Source organism: Dendrobates tinctorius, unplaced genomic scaffold, assembly GCF_039654945.1.
Source record: "Dendrobates tinctorius isolate UK_male_01 unplaced genomic scaffold, ASM3965494v1 ptg000303l, whole genome shotgun sequence".
In the NCBI taxonomy this organism is placed as follows: domain Eukaryota; kingdom Metazoa; phylum Chordata; class Amphibia; order Anura; family Dendrobatidae; genus Dendrobates; species Dendrobates tinctorius.
Window position 1 is genome coordinate 2,809,040 of NW_027361970.1, and position 17,170 is coordinate 2,826,209.

General features: G+C 41.5%; 1 protein-coding gene across 3 annotated transcripts in view; it reads right to left on the reverse strand.

The window, feature by feature from the left end:
- GRIK4 (glutamate ionotropic receptor kainate type subunit 4) overlaps nt 1–17,170 on the reverse strand; it is a 781,551-nt gene that overhangs the window by 421,543 nt on the left and 342,838 nt on the right. For all 3 annotated transcript variants that reach the window (XM_073560724.1, XM_073560723.1, XM_073560725.1), the window contains one exon: nt 9,355–9,519. In XM_073560724.1, the coding sequence (XP_073416825.1) occupies nt 9,355–9,499 (145 nt within the window). In that variant the 5' untranslated portion in view covers nt 9,500–9,519. The remainder of the gene's footprint in view (nt 1–9,354; nt 9,520–17,170) is intronic.

Sequence of the window (17,170 nt, forward strand, 5' to 3'; positions counted from 1 at the left end):
TTTGTATATTTTTCTATGTAATGGCTAATACGGTACAAAGATATATTTTTCCTGCACAAATCACTTCTCATAACACACATGAAAACTGTGTATAATTTAAGGCATCATTGTATTAGAAGGTTGTAGTTTAAATGAGGCAGGTGTTAGAGAGCAAGGTGCTGTGTTTTTATCTTGTGCATTCTCCCTTTATCATAATTTGTACATAAATTTCTATAGTGTGCATCACTATACTGTATGCATAATGTCTGATTATTTACAGTCATGGAAAAAAGTGTTGGCACTCGACATTTTTCCAGAGAATGAAGTATTTCTTCCAGAAAATTATTGCCATTACACATGTTTTGTTATAAACATGTTTATTTCCTTTGTGTATATTGTAACAATCTACAAAAATAGAGAAAAAAGGCAAATTGTACATACACAAACCCCCCAAAATGGGCAGAACAAAATTGTTTGCACCTTTCCAAAATTGTGGGTGAACGACTTTGTTTCAAACATGTGATACTTGTTCAAACTACCTGTGGCAAGTAACAGGTGTGGGCAATATGAAAATCACACCTGAAACCAGATAAAAAGTGAGAAGTTGCCTAAATCTTTGCATTGTGTGTCTGTGTGTGCCACACTAAGAATGGAGAACATAAAGAGGAGAAAAGAACTGTCTGAGGACTTGAGAATCAAAATTATCAATAATCTCAAGGTTACAAGTCCATTTCCAGAGATCTTGATGTTCCTTTGTCCATGGTTTGCAACATAAACAAGAAGTTTACAACCCATGGCACTGTAGCTAATTTCACTGGACATGGCAGAGGAAAACAAAATACCAGCTAAGTCCAGAAAAACCAGAGAGGTTGGCAGCTATCGGATTGCAGGCCCCTGAACCTATCCACAACAACTAGCAGTAACCGTGGGGGGTTCCTACGGTGCCCTAGACCCCTCGATCACAGCCGGAGAGCTACATAGCCTAAAGACAGAAAGGGGAAAAACTAAACTGCCCCAGAGCAGACCCCAAAGCAATAGGCAGCCCCCAACATATAATGACGGTGAAGCAAGATGAAAACACTAACACAGATAGAAAGATAGGTTGAGCAAATGATGGGGCCCAAGCTAACTACATAGGACAGGATAGGAAAGCGAAAGCTGCTGTCTGCCATCCATAAAAACCCTATCAAAATGAGCCAACCGACTGATAGGAAAAACAGGTCCTGAAGTTGCTAGGCTTCAAAAGACTATATCAACACTCAGGTATATTCTGAAGACAGAGCAAAAGATCAACAGATCAGAGACAAAAATGGAATTCAGCTCACCCCCGGCTGGGGATGGCAGAACTCCCAAAAAACAAGGCAAAACAAAAACAAAACTGAAGAGTACAAAGCAGAGCAGAAAAACTTAGCTTTGAGACGCAGGAATCAGACTGGTCTCCAAGAATCCAGCAGGAAAATCACCAGCCAGGAAGAAGGGCGTCGGCAGCCTTATATCCAGTCCTCAATTCCAGCCACCCAGTTATCATCTAGCTGCCCAGGTGTTTGGTAATCAGTCTCACTACCTTCCTTCACCAGAGGAGGGAGTTCATCAGACCTCAATGGTGAAGGGAAAAATGAACTCACAACAGTACCTCCCCCTTGAGGAGGGGTCACCGAACCCTCATCCATGCCACCAGGGCGATCCGGGTGAGCCCGATGAAAGGCACGCACCAATCTTTCAGCATGAATATCAGAGGCAGAGACCCAGGAATTATCCTCCTGACCATAACCCTTCCACGTAGCCAAATACTGGAGTCTCCGTCTAGCCAGACAGGAATCCAGTATCTTCTCTACCTCATATTCCATGTTACCTTCAACCAATATAGGGTCAGGAGGTGCCACCACAGGAACTACTGGTTCAACAAACCTCTTCAACAAGGACTTATGAAACACATTATGAATTCTAAATGTGACAGGAAGAGCCAACCGAAAAGAGACCGGATTAATAATCTCCAAAATCTTGTAAGAACCAATAAATCTAGGCTTAAACTTAGGAGAAGCCACCTTCATAGCGATATTTTTTGATGACAACCAAACCATATCACCCACCTTAAACTGGGGACCAACGGTTCTACGCCGGTTGGAAAACCGCTGGGCCTTTTCCTGGGAGAGAGACAACTTATCCACTACTTGGTCCCAGATCTAGTGCATTCTCTCCACCACAGTGTCAACACCTGGGCAGGCAGAAGGCTCCACCTGCCCTGAAGAAAATCGAGGGTGAAAACCAAAGTTACAAAAAAAACGTGACATCAAAGTGGCAGAACTAGCTCTATTATTTAAAGCAAATTCAGCCAAGGGCAAAAATGAAACCCAATCATCCTGATCGGCAGAAATAAAACATCTCAAATACGACTCCAAAGTCTGGTTTGTTCTCTCCGTCTGCCCATTGGTCTGAGGGTGAAACGCAGAGGAGAAGGACAACTGAATTTCCAGCTTGGAACAGAAAGTCCTCCAAAATCTAGACACAAACTGAACTCCTCTGTCAGATACAATGTTCTCAGGAATCCCGTGCAAGCGAACCACCTGTTGCAAAAACAAGGGCACCAACTCAGAGGAAGATGGCAACTTAGGGAGTGGTACAAGATGAACCATCTTAGAGAATCTATCACAAATCACCCAAATAACAGTCATTCTCTGAGAGACAGGCATATCAGAGATAAAATCCATTGAAATATGGGTCCATGGCCTCCTGGGCACCGGCGAAGGCATCAACAAGCCACTAGAGCGAGAACAAGGTTTAGACCGGGAGCAAGTCCCACAGGACTGCACAAAATTCCTGACATCACGAGACAAGGCGGGCCACCAAAAAGACCGACTCACCAAATCTCTAGTACCAAAAATACCTTGATGACCAGCCAATGCAGAGCAATGAACTTCAGACATCACTCTCTTCCTCCACTGGTCAGGAACATACAACTTTCCACTGGGACAACGCTCAGGTTTGTCCTCCTGAAACTCTTCCAGAGCACGTCTCAAATCGGGCGAGATGGCAGAAAGAACTACCCACTCGCCCAAGATGGCAGCAGGCTTAGTCACAACAGGAGAATCAGCAAGGAAACTCCTAGAGAGGGCGTCTGCCTTGACATTCTTAGTGCCAGGAAGAAAAGAGACCACAAAATCAAAACGTGTGAAAAACAAGGCCCATCTAGCCTGTCTAGGATTCAAGCGCTAGGCCGACTCCAGGTAAATAAAATTCTTGTGGTCAGTAAGGACCACGACTTGGTGTTTGGCTCCCTCCAACCAATGTCTCCACTCCTCAATTGCCCTTTTCATGGCCAACAGTTCCTGATTCCCCACATCATAGTTACGTTCGGATGGGGAGAACTTTCGGGAAAAGAAAGCACAAGGATTCATTTTAGATGTCACAGGATCTTCTTGGGACAACACCGCTCCTGCACCAATCTCAGAAGCGTCCACCTCCACCTGAAACGGGAGTGAGACATCAGGTTGCCGCAAAACCGGAGCAGAAGTGAATCTTCGCTGTAGCTCCTGAAAGGAAGAAACAGCCTCCGGAGACCAATTCAGCACATCAGCACCCTTCCTAGTCAAATCCGTCAAAGGCTTGGCAATACCAGAAAAATTGGCTATAAATTTCCGATAAAAATTAGCAAAACCCAAAAACTTCTGGAGGGCCTTCAAAGAAGTGGGCTGAACCCAATCATAAATGGCCTGTACCTTGGCCGGGTCCATTTCAATAGTTGACGGAGACAAAATAAATCCCAAAAATGAAACCCTCTGTACCCCAAAAAGGCATTTTGATCCCTTGACATACAGGGAATTCTCCCTCAAAATCCGGAACACAGTCCGAACATGTTCCACATGAGAGTCCCAATTCTTGGAGAAGATCAAAATATCATCCAGATACATAATCAAAAATTTATCCACAAAGTCTCGGAATATATCGTTCATGAAGCACTGGAAGACAGAAGGGGCATTAGTGAGCCCAAAAGGCATCACCAGGTACTCAAAATGTCCCTCCGGAGTATTAAACGCCGTCTTCCATTCATCCCCCTGCTTAATGCGAATAAGATTATACGCCCCCTGAGGTCAAGCTTGGTAAACCAGCAAGCACCTTTAACTCTGGAGAATAGATCAGAAATCAGGGGTAACGGATACTGATATTTAACAGTAATTTTGTTGAGGGCACGATAGTCAATACAAGGCCTTAATGAACCATCCTTTTTAGCCACGAAAAAAAAACAGCACCTAAGAGTGAAGAGGATGGTCTAATATGACCCTTCTCCAATGCCTCCTTAATATAGGATCGCATAGCCTCGTGCTCGGGTACAGATAAATTGAAAAGCCGACCCTTGGGGAATTTACACCCCAGGTTCAGCTCAATTGCACAGTCATAACTCCTATGAAGAGGCAAAGACGCAGACTCATTCTCACTAAATACATCATAAAAGTCAGCCAAATAGTCAGGAACATCATGCGACTGGGGAGAGGTGGAGAAAACAGGAGCATCACTAAGGGCACACCGACAACCCCAACTCACCACAGACAGATTTCCAATCCAGAACTGGATTATGGATTTGCAACCAGGGAAACCCCAGAACAATGGTATCATGCAAATTTGCAACACCAAAAATCTGCAATTTTCTTGATGGTCTGGAGCGACCCGCAATACCACCTGGGTCCAAAACTGAGGTTTATTCTTCGCCAAAGGAGTAGCATCAATACCCCTCAAAGGGATAGGCGTCCGCAGAGGTGTCATAGGAAATCCACAACGTTTAGCAAAATCCAAGTCCATCAGGTTCAGAGCTGCTCCTGAATCCACAAAAGCCTTGGCGGAAAATGTGGACAGGGAGCACATCAGAGTAATTGCCAGAAGAAACTTAGGTTGAACACCACCCACAGAAAACGTGTGTGCACAACGTTTCTCTCGTTTAGGGCAGACAGAAATAATATGCGAGGCATCTCCACAAAAAAAACACAGCTTATTATGCCTTCTGAACTCCTGACATTGCACCCTAGACAAAACTCTATCACATTGCATAGGTTCAGACATTTGTTCAACAGGTGGCAACATCTCTCGTGTAGTTTTGCGTTCACATAAACGCCGATCCACCTGAATGGCTAATGACATAGAATCGTCAAGACCAGAGGGAACAGGAAATCCCACCATAGTATCTTTTACAGTTTCTGACAAACCCTTCCGAAAGAGGGCTGCCAAGGCACCATCATTCCAGGTAGTAAGGACCGCCCACTTTTTGAATTTTTGACAGTACAACTCTGCCGAATCCCGACCCTGGCTTAATGCCAACAGGGTCTTTTCAGCCTGATCAATAGCATTAGGTTCATCATACAACAACCCCAAGGCTTGAAAAAATGCATTCACATTATTCAGAATAGGATCATCAGGCTTCAAAGAAAACGCCCAATCCTGGGGATCGCCGCGCAGCAAAGAGATGACAATTTTAACCTGCTGCGCGGAGTTCCCCGACGAGTTAGGCTTCAAGGCAAAAAATAATTTACAATTATTCTTGAAATTCAAGAATTTACACCGATCCCCAAAAAACACCTCAGGAGTAGGAATCTTTGGTTCAGCAGCATGTGAATGAGCAAGATAGGCGGAAATTCCCCGCACTTCAGCAGCGAGCTGCTCCACACGATCAGACAATTGCTTCATCTCCATTGAGAGAAAAATTCCCCCTACAGCCTCAGAGATATAGAGGAAAAAATATGCACACAAAAAAAAAAAATTCTGACACTTTTTTTTTTTTTACAATTCTCTCCTGCTATTGAGTACCCTAGGATCTGCGGTATGGCTGGTGATTCTGTTATGATGAGTCACCGAAGGAGGAAAAAACAAAATACCAGCTAAGTCCAGAAAAACCAGAGAGATTGGCAGCTATCGGATTGCAGACCCCTGAACCTATCCACAACAACTAGCAGTAGCCGTGGGGGGTTCCTACAGTGCCCTAGACCCCTCGATCACAGCCGGAGAGCTACATAGCCTAAAGACAGAAAGGGGAAAAACTAAACTGCCCCAGAGCAGACCCCAAAGCAATAGGCAGCCCCCAACATATAATGACGGTGAAGCAAGATGAAAACACTAACACAGATAGAAAGATAGGTTGAGCAAATGATGGGGCCCAAGCTAACTACATAGGACAGGATAGGAAAGCGAAAGCTGCTGTCTGCCATCCATAAAAACCCTATCAAAATGAGCCAACCGACTGATAGGAAAAACAGGCCCTGAAGTTGCTAGGCTTCAAAAGACTATATCAACACTCAGGTATATTCTGAAGACAGAGCAAAAGATCAACAGATCAGAGACAAAAATGGAATTCAGCTCACCCCCGGCTGGGGATGGCAGAACTCCCAAAAAACAAGGCAAAACAAAAACAAAACTGAAGAGTACAAAGCAGAGCAGAAAAACTTAGCTTTGAGACGCAGGAATCAGACTGGTCTCCAAGAATCCAGCAGGAAAATCACCAGCCAGGAAGAAGGGCGTTGGCAGCCTTATATCCAGTCCTCAATTCCAGCCACCCAGTTATCATCTAGCTGCTCAGGTGCTTGGTAATCAGTCTCACTACCTTCCTTCACCAGAGGAGGGAGTTCATCAGACCTCAATGGTGAAGGGAAAAATGAACTCACAACAATGGTGGATAAGCAGCCCCTATCATGTTCCTAAGAAAGAAAAGCTGTCCTGCAGGTTCAGGATGCATCAGTGTCAGCGTGAACTATCTGTCGACATTTGAATGAAATGAAAAGCTATCGCAGGAAACCCAGGGGGAACCCAGTGTTAACACACAGATATATAAAATCTAGACTGCTGTTTGCCAAAATGAACACAAGTAAACCAAAATCAGTCTGGGAAAGCGTCTTGCGGACAGATGAGACCAATACAGAGCTTTTTGATAAAGCACATCATTCTACTGTTTACCAAAAATGGAATGAGGAAAAGAAAAGTAAATAGTACTTACAGTCAAATATGTTGGCAGTTCAAAGATATTTTGGGGTTGTTTTTCTGCCTCTGGCACTAGGTGACTTAACAGTGTGCAAAGCAGCATGAAATCTGAAGATTACTAAAGGATTTTGGGCCTCATTTCAGTGTCCAGTGTCAGAAAGCTAGCTCGTGGGACTTTCAGCAGGACAACTACCCTAAACATACTTCAAGAAGCACCCAGAAATGAATGGGAACAAAGTGCTGTAGAGTTCTGAAGTGGGCAGCAATGGGTTCAGATCTAAATCCCATTGAAAACCTGTGGAGAGAACTTAAAATTGCTGTTAGAAGAAGGCACCTTCATATATTAGAGACCTGGAGCAGTTTGCAAACGAAAAGTGGTCCAAAATTCCAGTTGAGAGGTGTATGAAGCATGTTGATGGTTATAGCAAGAGATTGATTGCAGTTATCTATTTCAAAAGAATTGCAACAAAAAATTAAGTTGAGGGTGCCAATAATTTTGTCTGGTGCATTTTTGGGGTTTGTGTGAAATTATGTCTATTTTGCCTCTTTTTCTTTTTTTGTGTTGTTCCAATACACACAAAGGAAATAAACATGTATACAACAAAACATTTGTAAATGCAATAGTTTTCTGGGAGAAATACTCCATTTTCTGGAATTTTCTTTTTTTTTCCTATAAATGCCTTCACTACATCCATTATCCCATTCTTGTGTCATCATTGCTTGGGTAATTCATTAGCTAAAGCTCTATTGAATAATTTATCCATTTTCTGTTATGTCACTGTGTTCTTTATCACTGTGGATAAAACAAATATACAATTTTTTATGTTCTGAGCACAATTCCTGATAAAGTAAAATCGGGCATGTTCAAAATGTTGTTATACAACCCAACAATGTAAATTAATATTACAGATGAGCGGATCTTTGGAAATTCAAACTCTGCTGAATTTTCCTCCAAATTTTCGATTTGCAGAGAAGAAATTTGCATTAATTTAAGAACAGGAAATGTAAAAGACAGGATCTGGCACTCATATGATGTAAGAACATATAGTTTATTAACCCTCAGTCAGGAACAATATTCGCACTAACTCGTAATGGAACAATGTGCCTGTCAAGCGCAGGCTAGAAAAATGCCTAGAATATCTAATTTTCTCAATTTCAGTGATCTAAAAGTGATCAGAGACCTTCATAGGGATGTAATAAAAGAGACTACACATTATCAGGTGCAAAACAAACCCATTTACTCAACATAAAAGTAATAACTTTGATATACACAAATTTCAAAACTCCTGAGTACACTTTCATTTGTAAGAAAATCTGCCTTATTTATATGAAATATCCACAAACCTTTCTCTAGCCATTCATAAAACAAGCTAAATAAACAATAGTAATGACTAAAAACATTACATATCAACCTTATAAAGTTTGATGTGTTCGGGACCAATGAGCCTGTGAAGCCAGCACAGCTATATCTTCCTTCCTGAAGCTCTGCAGACCAACTGTGGTATCAGGTTTCACACAGCAGCTAGAGCCAGGAGACTATCTAGAGGGAGGGGGTTTCCTGAAAATCTGGTGAGAAGGGAGAAATGAAAGTAGAAGAGCTGCGCCTGTCAGATCCATTGTTCCTGACGGAGGGTTAAGGAATCACACGCGAAATTAGTAGGAAAATATGTTTAAGTAGTGCATTATAGATAAGCATAGCAGCCCAATGAATATATCCCCCTACTGAGAGCAAACCGTCTGATGAAGGTCAGAGTTACAGACTAAAATGTTACTAATTTGGATTGCGATTTCTTAATAAACTACATGTTCTTCTTACATCATATGGGTGCTGGATCCTGTCTTTTACATTGTGTATGGCGTGGTATCCTATCTGACCACTGTACAATATAGGGTGATGTCTATCTTTATGCCTTAAGGAGAGAGACAAGCACTGTAGGGAACTGCGTGCCACGCAAAATGACATTAGCCCCCTCAGTGATGATGCCAGGCAAAGGAGATTGTTACGGTGATTTTCAATGTGATGTATATGTTCCATTTACCTTTAGAATCTGGAGGTCTGCTGGGCATTATGGGGAAGGAAGCACTGCCAGCCGGAGACACTGATCTCTGTCTGGCCACCAGTGTACAAGATATAACAATTCTATAGGTTTCACACTCGCTGATCATTTTAGAGAGGCGAAGCGAGCATAGCCATGCAAATCAACATTAGCCCTCTCAGCGATGGTGCCGGGCAAGGTTTTTCTTCATATTGGATGAATCGTGAATCGAATGTTGAAGTGTTCGAATTTGTGTGGAAAAGCAAATTTCATGAAATTCAACTTGAGCTCGATCCTCCGAGAATCAATCTGCTCATCTGTAATTAAAATTTACAATTTAGGTAATTTGTACTATATTTTCAGTAGAACAAAAAATTCATACTTGTTTCTGCCGTCTCGTACTCGCTGTCTCGTAGCAGCTCAAAGATGTCCACCTCCAGTTTGGATTTCCCTTGCCTCTCCGGTGTCCGGTTTATTCTGTCCTTGGCTAGTGTGATTGAAAGTCGCTCTCCTCTACTGCATTCCATTGGGTCATCTAGAATCGCAGCTAGTGATAAAAAACGAGATTTCCTTTAGAAAACATTCCCGTGAGAAAAATGATGATGAAGTGTTTTTACGTAATTCATTGTGCCTTTCGTCCTTTCTAGCATTCCTGCTTTGTTGTCAAGATTTAACGTTTTGTGTTAATCTTATCAGGCGAGATATTATTATTCCGAAATCAGTAGGGGGTACGGTAATTATGCATATTCAGAGCGATTAGACAGTGCACATTTTACAGCATGTTATCACTCTACTTCTTATATGCTTGTACAAGTGGATAAAGAGCAATGGGTGAAAGGCTGACCCCCCGTGGAATTGGTTATTTTTTAGGTGACCATGAACAAAATGATTGACGTGACCGAGAGACAAAAACATGAAAAGAGGTTTATCACTAAAAATAAGCCTTCTCTCCTGCTAGACTGTGCTCAACTCGGCATTTGAGTTTATAATAGCAATAATACATTCATTGTATAAAAGTAATGTGCCCCTTCGAATGTTTCTGATGTCCATACCATTAAAGCAAGGTCCTCTGAAAGACATCTGCTTTGCTCACTAAAGGCTTTCTGTCTATTCCCAATTGCCTCCATATCTCTCTCATCAGATTCTTTGCCTGTGCCTCACATCAAACATTCTGGCTCCGTCAGTTTAGCTACTGTGAGATTCGGCGGTAAAAGATCATTTGCAAAAATAACTTAACTTGTCTTTCTTTTCTCACTTCGGCACAATACGTAGTGCCGGTCCTCCGAGACACAAACTCCGCCATAAATATATATCTATGCTCTGTAATCACAACTCCTGTAAGGCAACATGCTCTATTAAAAAGAAGCTTAAACGGGTTGTGCCGAGATCGCAAGTTATCATGTTTCTGTAGGATTGAGATAACTGGCTGTTCGCTGGGACCCACACTAATCACAAGTTGGAGGGTCACAGTTTCTTGTTTGAAAGGAACCTCAGCTGAACAAGGGCACTTCTTTGAATCCACTGTCTGAGACTGACAGAGGTTGGCGGGTTGACTGTCTCCATCAGATCCATAGACTTTGAATGAAGTGGTAGCATGTATGATCAACCACCATCCCATTCAAATAAGGGACTTGGGAGTCCTGCTGTCAAAATCAGCAAAGGAGGTCAAGGTTCTGGGACTCCCGTCGACCAGGAAGTTTTAACCTATCATATGGATAGCATGCCATGTTGGAACAACCCCTTTAAAGTGAATGTCCTCCTTTTTTGGTCCCATATATTTGTTAGAGCTAAAATTAAATGTATGCTGATTAGTTTGTTTGATATCTTCAGAGCTGCATAACTCCTACATGAAAGGATAAAATTATGGCAGTCGATCACCCAGTGGTGGAGACAGACAGAAGAGTGCCCCATGCAATAAAAGTTTATGGGACAGTGCAGTTTAGTAGCTCATCAAATAAATAATTCCATCAGTTTTGGAGGTAGAAGTGGCCCCCTTACCTCTTAGGTCCCAGGTTGCATCAATGATATGTCCGCCCCTGAGACCACCTCAGCTAGTGGGAGCCAAGGCGCTTACTGCCTACTGGTAAGGTCAATGCATAAGCAGTATACATTAAAGAGGTTGTGCAGGTTTGGGATAAAAGTCTGCAGTCTCTCTATGTGACTGCAAACTTCTGAATCCTGACAAGTACGAGGACTACACCCAAGAGCCATAATTTTTTTTTCTGCTGACATACATGTAGCTGTATGAGGCCTTATTTTTTGCAGGATGAGCTGTAGTTCTGAATTATACCATTCGCTTTATCACGTAACGTACTGAAAAATGTTAAAGTATTTCTAATTGGTGTCAACTGGTGAAATAAAAATGCAGTTCCACCATTGTTTTTATTTTTTTTTCCTTTTTGCAAAGTTCATTTTGTATTAAAAATGGTCTGGTAACATGATTCCTCAGATCAGTACGATTATGATACCAAACGTATATTTTTGTGGATAATAAAAATCAGAACTTTGTAGAAAAAAAAAATTGTTTTGTGTCCCGATTTTCTAAGACCCATAACTTTATTTTTCTGCCAATAATACAGGTTTTTTGTGTGGCGAGTTGCCATTTTCATTGCTATCATTTTGGGGGTACATAGGATGTTCTGATTGCTTTTCATTGCATTTATTTGTTGAGGTGGGCTGACTGAGAAACAGCATTTTATTTATATTTTTCATTGGTTAATTAATTTTATAGCTCAAACTTGGACGGCTACTTGGAAGGAGGAAGGAGACAGGTGCCTTCAGTAGGACCTCGGCTCCCATGGAAACTTTCCAGTGATTCTAGGGGAGGAGGCAGTAGATTCTGGAAACCAAACAATTTAAATGCCTCCTGTCATTGACTGATAACAACATCTAAATGGTTTAGCAGCAGTGATCAGAGCTAGCTCCAGCCGCTGCTGCTACCAATCAGCATCTGCCCAGTATGGATCAACCTCAGTTCCTGACCTCACTCTATACACGAGGACCCTAATGCAGATGTATATCGGGTTGTGCAAATGGGTTAAAGGGGCGATCCAGCCTAAAAATATTGTAAAAATCAGCAGAGGGTATGTTGCTCACCAAGAAGTCTGTTGACCTGACTGACCCATGCAAATAAGGAACACAGCCACCCGTCGGCTGGGTGCACAAATATTTCCAAAGAGAAAAAAAGGAAATGCTGGATCCTTAAATTGAAAATATCCTTGTTTTTATTTGAAAATCATTTAAAAAAATTCACATCAGGGTAGTCAGTAACTGGTTAACATGTTTCGGCAAGAGCCTTAGTAGAGACACATTACAGAATGTGGTGCAATCGTTTAAAAACCCAATACCACTCCCATTTAGTGAGATCATACATGTAATTATTTACAAGGAACATATGTGAAAAACCATGCAATTGAAGGAAAACAACCTTGAGCCAGAAATAGCAAAACAAAGGAAACAGAATATATATAAATATATAGATATATATACGACAGAGTTTCACAAATGGAAATTACAATTATTGTGTAAAAAAAGGGAAGAAAGATCAATATAATAATGGAGTCATCAAAACACCATTCAAGTATCAGTGATCTAAAGTTATTATAAGGGAGACATGGAATACTAACACATTGGTAAAAAACTGAATCTCGATCTTGAAAAAAAAAAATCTCCTTCTTTCCTCTTTTCTCAATATAAATACATGAGGTTGTTACGAAAATTTAGTCCAAAAGGAATTCTGGTACTAAGTTTCATAATCCATAATGCCTCATGTTTTAATAATATTTTCTCCAATTTTCTCCCCTTTTTGGTCTAAGCTGTTCTCACTATACCAAAAAATACAAACTTTTCCAGACTCCCAGCATGTTTTTCACAAAAATGTTTGGCAGCTCCTGATGTATTAGAAACTTTTCCCTTTTTTATATCTGCAAAGTGTCCAGCAATCCTTACTTTTAGAGGACGTATAGTACACCCCACATATATTACCTTGTGTACACATAATGACTTATATAACATTTACTCTCACAATTAATAAAACTCCTAATAGAATAAACATCCAAATTCTGTCCATTTCCAAATTTTTGTGTTTTAAGCGCATATTGACATACCGAACATTGATTTAGTCCACATTTAAAAAATCCTGTTAGCCAGGTTTTCTTTTTTTTTTTTTTGAAAAGGGTCTTTTCATCAAATAAACTTGGGGATAAAAAATCACCCAAAGTTATAAAATTGCACCAAGGTTTTAAAATGGATGCAAACGTTTCATCTTGATTTAGAACTGGTAAGTATTTAGACACTGTACAGTGAGTGCAGAAAGTATTCAGACTCCTTTAAATTTTTCACTCTTTGCTTCATTGCAGCCATTTGGTAAATTCAAAAAAAGTTTATTTTTTCTCAGTAATGTACACTCTGCACTCCATCTTGACTGAAAAAAAACAGAAATGAAGAAACTTTTGCAACTGTATTAAAAAAGAAAAACCTGAAATATGAGTAGAAGCACCCTTTTGAGCTAGTACAGCCATGAGTCTTCTTGGGAATGATGAAGCAAGTTTTTCATACCTGGATTTGGGTATCCTCTGCCATTCTTCCTTGCAGATCCTCTCCAGTTCCATCAGGTTGGATTGTGAATGCTGGTTGACAGCCATTTTCAGGTCTCTCCAGAGATGCTCAATTGGGTTTAGGTCAGGGCTCTGGCTGGGCCAGTCAAGAATGGTCACAGAGTTGTTCTGAAGTCACTCCTTTGTTATTTTAGCTGTGTGCTCAGGGTCATTATCTTGTTGGAAGGTGAACCTTCGGCCAAGTCTGAGGTCCAGAGCACTGTGAAAGAGGTTTTCATCCAGGATATCTCTGTACTTGGCCGCATTCATGTTTCCTTCAATTGCAACCAGTCTTCCTGTCCCTGCAGCTGAAAAACACCCCCGTAGCATGATGCTGCCATCACCATGTTTCACTGTTGTGATTCTATTGGGCAGATGATGATCAGTGCCTGTTTTTTTCCACCCATACCGCTTAGAACTATCACCAAAAAGTTATATCTTTGTCTCATCAGACCAGAGAATCTTATTTCTCATAGTCTGGGAGTCCTTCATGTGTTTTTTAGCAAACTCTATGTGGGCTTTCATATGTCTTGCACTGAGGAGAGGCTTCCATTGGGCCACTCTGCCATAAAGGCCTGACTGGTGGAGGGCTGCAGTGATAGTTGACTTTGTGGAACTTTCTCCCATCTCCCTACTGCATCTGTGGAGCTCAGCCACAGTGATCTTGGGGTTCTTCTTTGTCTCACTCACCAAGGCTCTTTTCCTGTGATTGCTCAGTTTGGCAGGATGGACAGGTCTAGGAAGACTTCTGGTGGTCCCAAACTTCTTCAATTTAAGGATTATGGAGGACACCGTGTTCTTAGGAATCTTGAGTACTGCAGAAATTCTTTTGTAACCTTGGCCAGATCAGTGCCTTGCCACAATTCTGCCTCTGAGCTCCTTGGCCAGTTCCGTTGACCTCATGATTCTCATTTGGTCTGACATACACTGTGAGCTTTTATATAGACAGGTGTGTCCCTTTACAAATCAAGATCTATGAGTTAAATTAAATACAGCTGGACTCCAATGAAGGAGTAGAACCTTCTCAAGGAGGATCACAAGGAAATGGACAGCATGTGACTTAATTATGAGTGTCTGAGCAAAGGGTCGGAATACTTATGACCATGTGATATATCAGTTTTTCTTTTTTAATAAAATTGCAAAAATGTCTAGTGTTTCTGTTTTTTTCAGTCAAGATAGGGTGCAGAGTGTACATTAATGAGAAGAAAAATGAGCTTTTTTGAATTTACCAAATAGCTGCAATGAAACAAAGAGTGAAAAATTTAAAGGGCCTGAATATTTTCTGTACCCACTGTATTTTTAATTTCATTGAACTGTTTACTATAAGCTGTAACATAACTAATTTTTTGCTGACTATTCTTGCTTTCATTTGCATTAGTTTTTAAAATACAATCAGTTTTGCCATTTTTTTTAGATTTTACAGTTCCCTTGCTCAGCAAATAAATCAGATCTAGCAACCCCATCTATTCTCGACTTTGCATTTTTCAACAGTGAATTTTCATAACCCCTCTGTTTTAATCTAAACTGTATTAGACTGCTCATCAAATAACTCATTGTTAGTACAAATGCGCTTTGCTCTCACCATTTCACCATATGGAATCGCCATAATTGTATGTTTATGGTGACAACTATCTGTCCTGAGTATGGTATTAAAGGCAGTGGGCTTGGGATAAATGGTTGTATTAACCCTTCCTTTACTAGAATCTGTTATTAATAAAATATAAATAAAATGAATTGATTGTCCAAGTTCAGAAAAGGTGAATTTGAGATTTAAGATGTTATTTATGTAGCTAACAAATTCATGCTCGGCTGCTTCCCCACCTGACCAAATAATCAGAATGTCATCCAGAAAGCTGCCGTACCATCTCAAATGCTGTTTGAATGGGTTATTGATGTTATAAATGTATGCTCTCTCCCACCAAGCTACTAAAAAAAGAATTGCCATGGAAGGAGAGAATTTTGGGCCCGTTGGAGCTCCCACCCACTGTTTGTAGTATCTCCCATTAAACATAAAAAAAAGTTGTTCTAATAAATATTTAATGGAAGCCAATATAAATTCTCGAATTTCCACTGTGGCATCAGTATCTCTCGGAATAAAAAAAATCTACTGCCTCAAGTGCATAAATGTGGGGTATACATGAATAGAGATTTACTATGTCACAAGTGAAAAAAGAATTGTCCTTAGTCTGGTTAAATTTGTCAAAATTTACCCCCACTTCAGGGCTATCTGTCAAATAACCTGGAACGCTTTTAGTAATAAGTTGCGGGATTGAATGCCTGAGAATATTGGGCATAAGGGTGGAAGAAAAATGTCCTTATGGATTTTTGGTAATCCATGGAATATAGGCAAAGTAGGAGCATCTACATAAAGATGATCCGAAACCTTCTTGGTAATAACCCCAGTGTCTAAACCCTCCTTCAGAAAATCCTTTAAAATAGCTTGACATTGGGCGTGGCCTGGTCATGGAGCAGGGCAGATGCACATAGAGAGAGCTCTTGCTTCCCAGAGTCCTTACAGCAAAGATTTAGCAAGCACAGGCAGTCCCCTGGCCTCTACATGAGAGATAAAGCCGGTCTTCGCTCTCAGGCACCACGGGAGCCTTCCTCCGGACCGGCTGACCCTGGAATTACTCTGTATCTAACAGCCCCAAGCAGCGCAGGAAAACAGACCACACATGCAGCTATGGCAGCTACTGAGGAGAGATCTGATGTGTGAGGCCAAAAGGGTGCACGTTTATCTGCTGCTGCAGCCGGATCATCACATGGAGGAGCACACAGGGAAAACAAACACACAGAAAGTGTGAAGCTGGTCAGAACAAAACTGGAAATAAGGTCGATAGCATTACAGGCATTCAGAGAGTGGAAGACTCCCTGTCCCTCCCCCTCCAGGCCAGCTCCTGCTGCTAAACAATTAACTCATTCCTCTGCTCCAGACGAATCTCTGAGGAGAGCAGGGACTGCAGACAGCACACTTAATGGATCCTTTACATTTGACACTGGCATAGTGGGGATCAGCGGTGAGGCTACCCAGGACGGCCCTGAGACCCCAACGGGTTCTGGGGATTCCTCATCCCTGACTATGAATGTAGGGGAACTACATGCCCATTTAAGTGCCATCACCACCAAGACTGACATGGAAGGTTACATCCAGCGTTTGGAGGCAGTATGCAAGGGGGATATTGGCTCCCTCAAAGAGGACGTTTCCAACATAAATTCTGCCATCACTGTGTTAGAGGCTAAAGTGGATGAGCTGTCTTCCCAGCTTCATACTCAGCAGCAACTTTTAGATCAGCATTCACAGAATTTTGATCTAGTTATGGACATGCTAGAAGACTCTGAAAACAGAAATAGGAGAAACAACATTATACTGCATGGTCTCCCAGAGTCGGTGGCCCCACGGGACCTGAATTCAGCCCTACAGCATGTTTTTAATTCATTGCTGAGTAGATCCACAGATGAACGTATTGAATTGGACAGAGCTCATCGATCCCTGGACCCAAGGCACCCTGACCCATCTAGATCGAGAGATGTAATTTGCAGGATCCATTTTTTCCAAATTAAGGAGGACATTATGCGTAAAGCTAGAGAGAACGATGCTATAGA